This window comes from Notamacropus eugenii, chromosome 4 (assembly GCF_028372415.1).
Source record: "Notamacropus eugenii isolate mMacEug1 chromosome 4, mMacEug1.pri_v2, whole genome shotgun sequence".
In the NCBI taxonomy this organism is placed as follows: Eukaryota; Metazoa; Chordata; class Mammalia; order Diprotodontia; family Macropodidae; genus Notamacropus; species Notamacropus eugenii.
In genome coordinates this window covers 366,552,246-366,564,289 of record NC_092875.1, presented here as the reverse complement: position 1 = coordinate 366,564,289, position 12,044 = coordinate 366,552,246, and the positions used below count along the sequence as shown (strand labels likewise).

Below are 12,044 nucleotides of genomic sequence, written 5' to 3'. Positions count from 1 at the left end.
TTTACATATGAGAATACTGAAACTCAGAGAATAGTAATGACTGTCCTGAGAATTAGATCCCAGTTTGGTTGCAATGAAGATGACATAAGCATATGCAATATTATAAGCAATTATAAAATTATCTCATCAAGCTGATACTCTTTACAGTACAAAAAAAAAATAGGATACCAGTCATAATTGTGAAAGACTGGGAACAAAATGTTCATGGGTGTGTGGGTTTTGTTCCGAACTAGATGTAGTTGGACATACAACAGGAAATTAAACTGGTGGGCTCTCAAGTCCTGTAGGTATGTTTTGATGCATAACAAGAGCCAGCTCACTCTCCCAGTTTTTCCCTTGCTATATACAAGTGTTGTCATCAGGGCTCCTGAGCTTTCGTTTAGGGTGGCCTGATGTAAGAGAAGTTTTGGTGAAACGGGAAATCAGTCACATAGGAAAGTGTTTCATGAAAAGCTGTGTGCTGTTTAAGAAATGGAGATGAGAGCCTTCTAGTAGAGGTTTTTAGCTATTACTTAAAGAAAATTAAAGAAAATTGGAAGTAAAAATGAACATGCCACATTAGCAACCTGAATAGCTTTATCTGGAAGGTGATACAGAATTGTCACAGCTACCCAGAATTCTTTCCTTTGATTATTCTAAGGTTGTCCTGAGAGCATTATTCCTCCATAGATCCATTTATTCTTTGGGATATTTGTGTACACTCTTTTTCTTGTCAGTGGATAGCTCCCTCTGACAAGACTGACATTTCACTAAATTCAGTGAATGAAGATAATTCTACACCAAGGAAACTGGGATACTTTTGGTCCAGTTCAACAAGTATTTGTTAATCCCCTGCTGTATGCAGATCACTGCTCTAAGGAATGAGGAATGTCCAAAGATTAGATTAGATTCAGCCCCCCACCTTCAGGTGCTGTTTGGTTCTGAAATGCTCTACCTGTTGCGAAGTATATACTAAAGGTATGCAAGCAAAATCTGTCCCATATTTTTAGATCTCAACTCAGTGTTTAGGATCAGTCTCTAAAACTCGAGGTTACCTTACAAATAAAACTTGTATAGAAATGGCTTATCATTGTATCTATTTCAGCCCTTTTAATAATTCTATAAATTGTTGCATATTTCTCCAAGAGCAAACTATTAGATCCTTCTGTTATATGTGAGAAGTTCTGTTACAGGATAATTTGCTGGCACACTTAGGAGGAAGTCCATTCCCTCTACCAATGACTTTCTCCAACTCATAGTCTTAAAGAGTTGACAAGAGGGGTGAAAGGTTCAGTGATTTGCCCAGGGTTACATAACCAATATGTGTCAGAGGCAGAATTTAAACCTGGTTCTTCCTAATGCCAATGCCACCTCTCTGTCTTGTACTACACTGCCTCTAAGAGATCCGTAACTAAGTACTAAATGCCCAGAAATCACTAAGTCTAGTAAAGAAATGCAGGTTGATTTTTATTAAATCTGTCCCACCTAAGTTACCTGGGGAACACTAATTTTGAAATAGACAGCAAGGAAAGGAATTTATTTACTTTCTTTTGAACTTAAATAACAGACATTGGGAATGTAATAGATAACTATAGAAAGTGATAGGTGGGAAACATTAGAACTTCAAAAGAAAGACCCCCTAAAGAGAGCATCAGCATGAGCTAAAGTCACCTGCACGTTGGTCAAAGCAAGAATCATGACTCATTAACGTCTTAACCTTGGGCCAGAGGCTTTGTCTTTTAAAATCACAGGATCATGGATTTAGATGTCAACCATATGAACTGAATTAAATGATCATTTCAGCCGCACAGATAATTTGGTGGTCCTATGAAGACAAAATTTCCTAAACCTAGTTGAATTTCACAAATTTGGAAATTTTATGCCAAGAACTAGAGCTTGGTCAACTCAACACCAGAATGAACACTAGACTGGTGAAGTCAGTAAGCATTTATTACATGTTTACTGTCTTAGGAGACTTGGGCTTCTTTCTCACCTCTGGTATTTTCTCTCTTTAATAGCTATGGGACCAAATCCATGACTTTTATCAATTGGAAGAAATTCCCTTAGGGTTAAACTCCCTCCACTAATTTAAATCAGCAACTTGGAAACCAAGCTGTCTCAGACCCTACCAAATGAGAAGGCTTCACGTATGGGCCTAGCAAAAGACATTATGTCTCCTGTCCAATGACCAGCCTAGCTAGGTTCACGGAGACTCATCACAATTTAGGCTGACCTGTAAAGAACTTTTTGGCCTATGCAACTCCTAAAAACTGTCTAGAGTACTTCAGTACAGAGTAGTTGATATCTGAGCCTGTAGAGGGAATGCCCACCAATGAAGTCATACATCGTTGAATTCTTAAACAATGTAGTTGATCAAATTAAAATTGAGATTCACAAGGTGGTAATATATGATACTACTTGTTTCTATAAGAACATGGTCTGCTGAAGTTTTATTTTAGAAATTGACTTTCCTTTGAATTCAGGTTATGTAACTAAACCTGTTGTGTTAATGTTTAGTTTTCTTTATTTTCCCCCCTATCTTTGCAGGCCTTGAACCGAGGTATTGCTGCTGTAAAGGAGGATGCAGTGGAAATGCTGGCCAGCTATGGACTGGCCTATTCCCTGATGAAATTCTTCACAGGCCCCATGAGTGACTTCAAAAATGTGGGCCTGGTATTTGTGAACAGCAAAAGAGACAGGACCAAAGCTGTTCTGTGCATGGTGGTGGCAGGTGCCATAGCTGCTGTTTTTCACACTTTGATAGGTAAGCTGCCACTGGTTCACTTCACAGTGCGTTTTAGTGACCGTGGCTCCTTTTTCCTTAAACTTTTTTTAATATGCTTGTAGTATGTATATAACTTCATCTAATTTAATATGCAAATAATAAATATCTTGCATGATAATAATAATAGATACAAATAAAATAATGAGTACCTTATGTCTCCCATGTAAATTTAATTGCCAGTAGAAATTGCATTCATCTCTAAAGTTATCCAAAAACTCTAGAAACAAAAATTCCTTTTTTTCTCTGGGAGCCTGTGGCTCCTATTCAGTTTTTCCATTGGTCCTTAGTGTATCAGTGAGATAGCCAGTACCTCTGTAACTTCGTGCGTCTCTGTAACTTCAAGCATATTTATCCTGAACTAGGATTGACACTATTTGGTGTCAACAAAAAGCACAAGTTCTTTGTTTAAGATACTGGTAACTGTTTAAAACAAGGTATGCCCTGTTATATTCTCATTGGATCTGGATTCGTAACAAGTTTAATCATGTAAAAATGTTTCTTTTGCACAAGGCAGTGATCATAATTGGCATGAGGATTATCATGGACATATTTATGTTAGATCTGTTAAAGCTTACTTGTAGTAGAACATCATAAGATCATGCTGGAGCTCAAGTTGGGGAGGGAGGGGAAGAGGTGTCAGGGAAGGGGGAGGGGGTGATGGGGGAGACAAAGTGACCTGAAAACCCAATATGAATAGTGCAAGCCAAGAAGTCAAAAAAAAACCCCACAACCAAATGTGATTTTATGCTATATTAAGAGAGGGGTCTATAGTAAGAAATTGTCCTTCTGTGTTATTTTCCCACCATACCACTACTAGAGTATTGAATTAACTTTTGAGTGCAATTTTAGGAAAGGTACTGAGAAGCTGGATAACATGCATAGGCGGGTTACCAGGATGGTGAGGAACCTCATAAAGCAATATGAAAATGAGTTGAAGGAAATAGCCGTATATTCTTTAGTCTAAGACAACAACAGTGAGATTTGAGGAGGGTGATTTTGCTACACTGGAATATTTCAAGTGCTGTCATATGGGAAAGGGGTTAGATTTTGTCAGTTTGACCTCAGAAGAGAGGAATAGGACAATGGTGATAGGCAGAAGTTTCAGGGAGGTAGATGGGACTCAATGTAAAGAAATAATTCCCAAACAATTAGAGCTATCTAAGAGCATTAACAGGCTGCCTTAAAGGAAAGTGGGTTCCCCTTTGCTTGAAGTCTTCAGACTAAGACTTGATGCTCATCTGTTATGATATAAAGAGAATTCTTTGTAAGATATAGGCTTGATTAGGTGACTGGAAACATCTTCCAAAGTAGAAGTTGGGAGACAAACAGCCCTCTTATGGTCTTTGCATAACACTATAGATCACTGTGAGTGAGTGTTTTGCAATTTAACCAAATCCTTGGTCTATCAAGGTCTTTACCATAAGAGCTTTACTCTAGCTGGCTTCTTGAGAGGTGATAAAACCTCTAAAGACATGATTACTGAAATCCTTGGCTTTAATCCCGCTCCATTCATTCAACATAGAAATTGATTGGCACATCTATAAAACCCCATTGACCACAAAGACCTGTGACTAACACTTTACAAATCCATTGTTTACTTCAAAATTAGCATTGATTTATGCAGGGAACTGTGAATATGAATTATAACTAAAGGACACAGCGGTTTCCCCTAATCTGTTTGCAACGTATTAGGAGTAGTGTGTCTAAAAGCATATAATGCCACCTCTTATGGTAGAGCTTTCTTATTATTTGTTTTTTAATGTATCATAGCTCCAATGCCAAGGACAGCATGCCAGACAGTATGCAGCTTTTCATCTGGCCTAGCAAATATCCAGTCCAGTTTCCAGTGCTAACTATTTGTAGTCACAAGACCTTGGCAGAAAATTTGCCTGCTTCTTTGGTTCTCTGCCCAAGTCTCCATATATGTGTCCTAGATGCTCATTGGAATCAGTGTTTGCACATACATGTACAACTTCAGTGATTTATGTGATATCTAGGCATTTGCATATCAGTTTCTTCAGCTAATGTTATCTTGGGCCTTTTCCCAAAAAGTGTTTAAATTTCAGACTATTCCATGTTTAATACAACAAAGGGGTTTCTATACTAGTTAAAAAGAACCCCTTTTGTTTTTTAATGCTCTTTTTATGTTTGAGCTCCGAAATAAATGCACCAATTATTCCCCTCTTTATATTTCGTCAAAGAAGTATGTGGAACAGATTCAGAGGTCAGAAGTCTGAGCCTGTTTATCAGGAAATCATAGCCAAGAAACTTGAGGCTGTCCCACTGAAGCTAGAGAGAAGAAAACTTTTGCCTTTCAAGAAAAGTCATTTCCATAAAAGGACTGTACTTTATACATGAAAATTGGGTTCCATTTTTCAAGCATATTATGTATGAGAATATGATGAATTTAATCATGTAACTGAAAGGGATTCTGCATCATATTAAAGGCTATCCCATGGATTTGTTTATATCATAAAAGATATTTTCAACTTTTTCGGACCATGCCAATTACTTAAAAATAATGTAGGTGAAATTGTTTTCTTACATCCTATGCTTTACTCTCCTGACAATTTCTCCCCTGAATCTGTTATGTCCTTACACATTTGAGGATTTTTGATGATCTAAATAATCTTTATTCCCCAAGATCATGATGATTTATTCATACTCTTTCATGTTCACTTTTATGAGACCTGACAAGTTTTCTTATAACCAAAACTTGCTCTCTTCTAATCTCAGCAAGCAAATTGTAGTTGCTGTGTTTCCTCCTTGAATTTCAATTCAACAAGGACTTATTAATTGCCTGTTCTGTATCAGACACTGGGCGAGGCACTGAGAGTACAAAGACAAAAATTAAACATTTGGAGATTATATTTTGCTAGAAATGTATGCTCTATTTCTACAGATACATAGAAAACTTAATATAAAATGTAGGCAAGTAAATACAAAGTAATTTTGGAAGAGCCCTAACAACTGGAGGAATCAGAAAAGGCCATGGCACTAAGCTAACACTTGAAAAAAGGTGAGGATTCCAAGAGGCAGAGATTAGAAAGGAGACCATTCCAAGAAGGTAAAACAACCTGAGCAGGAGATGGCATGTTGTCTGTGAAGGGCAGCAAAGAGGCAAGTGTAGCTGGAACAGAATATGTAAAAGGAAGCCATGTGAAGTTGGTCTGGAAAATTAGCTTGGGAACAAGTTATGATAAGCTTTAGTTGCCAGACAGAAGAGTCTGTATCTTATTTTGCAACCAGAAGGAATACAGAATTGGCGATGGGGTGGAAATTTATATTAGCTTTAACCTACAGACTTTACAACCTCCTTTGGTAACTCATTCCAGTATGTACCTCTCTTGTGAGTCTAATCTATATATTTCTTACTGCAATTTGTCCGTTTTTTCCTGTCTTTGATAGAAATGGAAACTTAGCATCACCTTTTTAGAATAGCTGACTTTCAATAAACTATGCTAGTGGAGAAAGAGCTGCAACACTAATGATTAAAAAAATGAGTGGATAACTTAAAATTACTTATATTTAGTTAAAGAATACATCAGGTGATTTGAGGTTACTGCAAATTTACGCACATAATTACATTTTGCTTGGGCTAGTGCTAAAATGAGTTTGCATTGCCATGGCACCCTCTTTTTGGGTAATCCACATAGGGTAAAAGGCTAATGTTGAAAAACTCAGCATTAAATAACCAACTAACCAAAACATGAAGGACATTCACCAGGAAAGTCACCTTGGCATATTTGAAAAATACCATCACATTTCCATGAGAGGAAGTACACTTATCGTTCTCTTATTCAAGCTAACCTGTTTTAATTCCTTTTATTCCTTAAAGAGAAGAAGCCCAATACCTATGATTGTATCTGTGTGAAAGATTCCTGGTATGGAAACTACCTCCCCTACAGATCAGCATCTGGGTTCCTATATAACCTTAGCCATTTGCCTTGGACACCAAAAGATGGAGGGGCTTGTCTGTAGTCCCAAAGCTAGAGAGTGTGCCCTGGTTCCAAGCCTGACCCTCCTTCCACTACAACTCTCCACTGCTCCTAGTTTAGACCTTTCTTCATATGATCTTGTTCTAGCCTTTTGTGTAATTTTTAAAGGTTTCTCATGTCAATATAATAGCACAATAGCATTGAATGTGTTTACCTTGCTTTTCTCTAATTTTTCCATGTCTTTTCTACAATAAAAGAACCCAGAGTTGTGCCTAGAGTGTAGTATTTCCAAATGAAATCACACGCAAAATGAAACATGTTTTTTCCTGCTCTTCTCTTCATAATTCCAATACTGGTGTTATTTTGTTTTAAGGACAGAACCATGCTTCTAACTCAATTTAGCAAAAAGTCACTGTCCTTTCTCCTTAGTGCTAATTTCCCATTAACTCCCTACATTTCTCTATTTAATTCTTACCCTCTGAGGGCTTGTTGGATTCTCCCAAATTGATGCCCTTCTGAAAACATGAGGAAAAGTTATTTTCCTTCCAAATCTTCTAAATTAAGGGCATGATGTAGGCATATACTGGTTAGATATGTGGCAAAGATAGGTCCATAAAAAAAGTAAACCATAATTAAAAGAATGGCAAGAAGCATATATTTACTATTTAAGTGCCTACTATGTGCCAGACACTATGTTAATTGCTTTACAAGTACTATCTCATTTGATCCTCTTAATCCTGAGAAGCAAAAGCTGTTATCCTCTCCATTTTATAGTTGAGGAAACTGAGATAGAGGGTAAGTGACCCATCTGTCCAGGATCATATAACTAGGAATTATCTGAGATTATATTTGAATTCAAATCTTCCTTCCTCTCTATTGACCGTGCCACCCAGCTGCCTCTATAAATGGTAGGTGGGTTTCACTGGAGCCTTCTGAAATAGGGCAAGGCCAACAAAAGGCAGAAAACAGATTGTATAAGATTCACTCAAACAGGGCTCACCTTAAAGAATTTGTCCTTTTGTCCTTATTGTGAGAAACCATGTGACTTAATGGATAGGGGGTTGACTTTATAGTAAGGAAGACCTGAGCTCAAATCTAGTGCCTGCCACATGGTGCTGGTGCGACCGCTGAGCATATCACCTACCTAGTCCTTCAATGTCTTTGATAACTCTCTAATTATGAGTTACAGAACAGTTGCTGATCTGTATCAGTCCATGGAATTTCTTCATGCCCAGTCCCTTATACAGATGAAATCACAGATCTAGATCCCCCCCAAAATAAATAAATAATATTTATTATAGCTATAGTACATCCATTTGCTAGGCTGTTGTATCAGCAAGGACCCTGGCATAGAGGAGGGCTTGCTGTACAGGTTCTTAGATCTGCTTTTGTAAAAGGAAAGCAACTTTTGAGGGGTCAACAACCTACTTTAAACAAGGACATATATCATTCACTTAGTTCAGGAGAAAAAGTCAACACCCTGAACTTCAGAGAAAATGCAACCAGAAATTACAAGCAGAAAGACCATTAGACAGGACTTCCAACTGTCTGATCATAGACAATACATACATCATTACTAGAGAGAGAAGCACCAACATCTACAGTTTCTTGAAGTCACTCTAAAGAATAAATGACATAGTTTCTTTTCTCCAACTCTTATATTTCCTCCTCTTCTATCCACCACCACCCTTATGTGCTTTCTTGTCATCTCTGATATTCTACCTTTTCCTTTTTCCTCCTCCTAAAACTACTCTGAGACCCCTCTGACAAACCTCTAATAAAACAATGGAAGCCCAAGATAACCAGATTCCCTCCATATTCAGGAAGTCTTTAGGACTGGGACTCTTACTGGTAGGTTTGCCTACCTCTATACACTGGGGACAGGTAGGTGTTGCAGTGGATAGAGTGCCGGACCTAGAGTGTGGAAGACTCATCTTCCTGAATTCATCTGGCCTCAGACACTAGCTCTGTGACCCTGGGCAACTTAACCCTGTTTGCCTCAGTTTCCTCATGTATAAAATGAGCTGGAGAAGGAAATGGCAAACCACTTCAGTATCTTTGCCAAGAAAACCCCAAATGGGGTCCTGAAGAGTTGGACATGACTGAAAAAAGACTATTGAGAAGTGGAAGAGAAAAAAATGCAGGTTGAACGTATTTCCCTTAATTTTACACTTTCCAGAATTAACTCTTCCCCAGCTGATTTAAGAAATGTTGGTTTTAAAAAAGCATTTTATTTGAATTTAAAGGATTCAGACTATGGTTTTACAGCTTATTCCCTCTATGATCTTGGACAAATGACCCACTTTCTGGGTCTGTTTCTTTGCAAAGTGGGGGTTAGAGCATTTCATAAGTTCCCTTGCTACCTCTAAATGCTACAGACACGATCATAGAGTTCATTTGGTTTGGTTATATTCAAGTGCTCATCCATCTATACCTAACTGTCAACACAAGAACAATTGCATATACCACTTGGGGTCAGGCTGGTGTTTCTGGACGTGCTATTTGCTCTCGTCACATATCCACTAGAATCTTCATAGCTTGTTCACATAGCATGGTTGTCTGCTTTCAATCTGACAAAGCATTAGAGGGAATATTGGTAGGAAATGCTTAAAAGTGGGAAATGTGTGCTGGGGTTGAGCCAGTAAGCAAGTAGAGTGAGTCAGCCTCATTTTCTAAATATCTCCAAGCCCTAGTACAATGCTTTGTACACAGTAAGCATTAGCAAATGCTTGGTGAATTGAATAGACTATCAGGAAAACCAAGGTTTACCTGGATGAAATGTTACAGTGCTGAAAGACAAGGCTGTAAGTCCTAAAATGCTTATTGGATCACATGGGGAAAAATGAAAGAATGGGTTAGTAAAAGAGACACGCAGAAAAGGAAAATGAAGTAGGAAAGTTGTGGGGCACATCCCAGAGTTGTTTTCTAAAACCCTCATTATCATTCCACTAACATTACTGGGGATTTCAAAACATAAGAAAAAGCCCAAGAGTCTTACTGAGTAAAGCTGGGATTTTTTGGCTAACTTCTAAATGTAGATGACTCTGACTTCTTGAAGACTAGAGCAAATCAGAAAGGACTTGTAGGTCTGTAGTCTGTGGACTAGATGAGCTGTTTTCAGAAGGGTTTTAGCAAGTTTGGCCACAGGGTGAGGAATTTTGTAGCTACAGCCATTCTCTGAGTATCTACTGAGTCACAGAGAGGTAGTGATCTCTATTAACCCATCAAAAAATACTTATTGAGTATATACTATGTGCTAAATGTTAGGGATACAAAAAAAAAAAGTTCCTGCCTTCAAGGAACTGGAGAACTAGCATTCTGTTAAGGAGACAACATATACATATATAAGTTTACATGAGATGTGTTTTACATAAATACTCATAGGTAGTTGCTCTGATTTAGGTTGGTGGTCTAAATGAAAGCTGAGTCTATGGAGGGATAAAACCATAAAAGGTGTCATTCACCTTGTTTAGTTTGCTGTAAAATAACATAAATGACACAGGAAACTTCCTAATCTAGCATTTATTTTGGTGGAAGAAATTCAGTCCATCTTTGTTTAGGATCCATTGTCATGGACCCTGTTTTTGTGTGATCATTCTCTACTATGAAATTTTAGCCCTCTTTCTTGCTTTGAGTCAGCTAATATATTGAGAAAAATTATGTGACAAAATATCCCTCTCCAAGTTCTATTCAATTCATGCCCATTTCCAGTTCTCTGCTTTTATATTGTAGCAGTTTTTGCTCATTACGTATAAAACATGTACCAAAACCATTTACAGGCTAATTGCACAATTTGGCACAATTTAATCTAACTGGGTAAGGAAACTGAATTTAAAAGCTTCTAGATGATTCCTAAGATGGAAATTAAAGAATAAATTTAGCACCTGTGTAAAATATTATTTCACTTATTTCATAATTGGCTAACCAGCATATCACATAAAGATAATGCCCCATTTTTATAGTACAAATAAAAGTATTTTTCTGGAAGATTTTAAATTTTTTGTTACTGTAATTATATGCTATGACCTCCTATTATAATTGAGGAGAGTCAGAATGAAATTGTTGCTGGTTGAATATTTGTACATCTGGGAAGTATTATCAATAAAAAATTAAATTTGACCTACAACAAGGACTGCTTAATATGATTTAGAGACTTACAGTTTTTTTCTTTTCACACATTATTAGGCCGTAAATGTCGGCCAGCACTTGAGTCAATAGGACATTTGCTTTTTTTTAAGCAATTATGTTATAATTCCCAAATATTTGATTTCCCAGGTCTTTATCTAGATTGCTAACATTGTTCTCTACATCTGCCTAAGAATTTTGATCGTACCCAATTAATCCAACTTTTTTTTTCACATTCCTGATCTTACCCCTGACATTAGCTATGTGACCATAGGTGAATCTTTTTTCTTTTCCCACCTATATGATAGAATAGGGATGGGCGAGGTGAGTACTTTTCAAACTTTAAAGTGTTGTATGCTAAATGTCTGTGAATGTTATTTCTTCATCAACTAAGAATCTTAATCTCTTTTTTTCCTATGTCTATGGTGCTCTTTTTTTAAAAGCCATTTTTAACTTAGTTGTTCTAGATCTACTGTATAACTCAGTAAGTTTTTCCTCATATTCTTTTGTGCTCCACTTGGCCTTGTAACCACACTAACCTAAAATTCACTGGTCATATGTCAAGGCCTCTGAGACAGAGACTTTTTTCTTATTTTTACCTCCAGTTCCTTACAAACTTCCTTGCATATGTTATGTCTTCCATAAGTATTAAATTGATTGGCTTGAATTATTATGCTTTTCTTAGAAATGGCATCATATAGCACAGTAGAAAGACTGGGTTTTATCCCTCTATAGACTCAGCTTTAAAGGTTTAGATGACATTGACTTTATTTTGGCAGTAGAAAATATCCTGACAGGCTAAGTATTTGCACAGTATAACACACAGCTGAATTATGGTGTGTGCACATGTCCCATTTCACAAGTAGAAAAACCAGCCTATTCAGTAGAGGAACTGTCAACCCTGCTGCAAGTGTGGTGTCACTGATTTTTGAAAGAAATACATTAGCAATACATATGTGAAATCTGTACCACTTATCCTGCCCAGAAAGAGAAAACAAAATGATGGAAGATCTTGAGTTTTTTTACTAGTAAGATAGTCACTGAGAACTTTGCCCTAAGTTAGACAAATAAAAAGCAAAATTAGTTAACATCTTAGACTAAGATCATTTTCTTACTTGCCTAAAGTCAAAGGTAGCAATGCTAATAGTTTTGAATGGCCTTAAAGGTCTCTTTCCGTAAAACATAAATTTAATAGAGAAAGGAACCTTAGAGATCTA

At 37.1% G+C, this 12,044-nt stretch overlaps 1 protein-coding gene across 3 annotated transcripts in view; it reads left to right on the top strand.

The window, feature by feature from the left end:
* ANKH (ANKH inorganic pyrophosphate transport regulator) overlaps window positions 1-12,044 on the top strand; it is a 160,089-nt gene that overhangs the window by 81,774 nt on the left and 66,271 nt on the right. For all 3 annotated transcript variants that reach the window (XM_072605451.1, XM_072605448.1, XM_072605450.1), the window contains one exon: window positions 2,527-2,743. In XM_072605451.1, coding sequence (XP_072461552.1) covers window positions 2,527-2,743 — 217 coding nt within the window. The remainder of the gene's footprint in view (window positions 1-2,526; window positions 2,744-12,044) is intronic.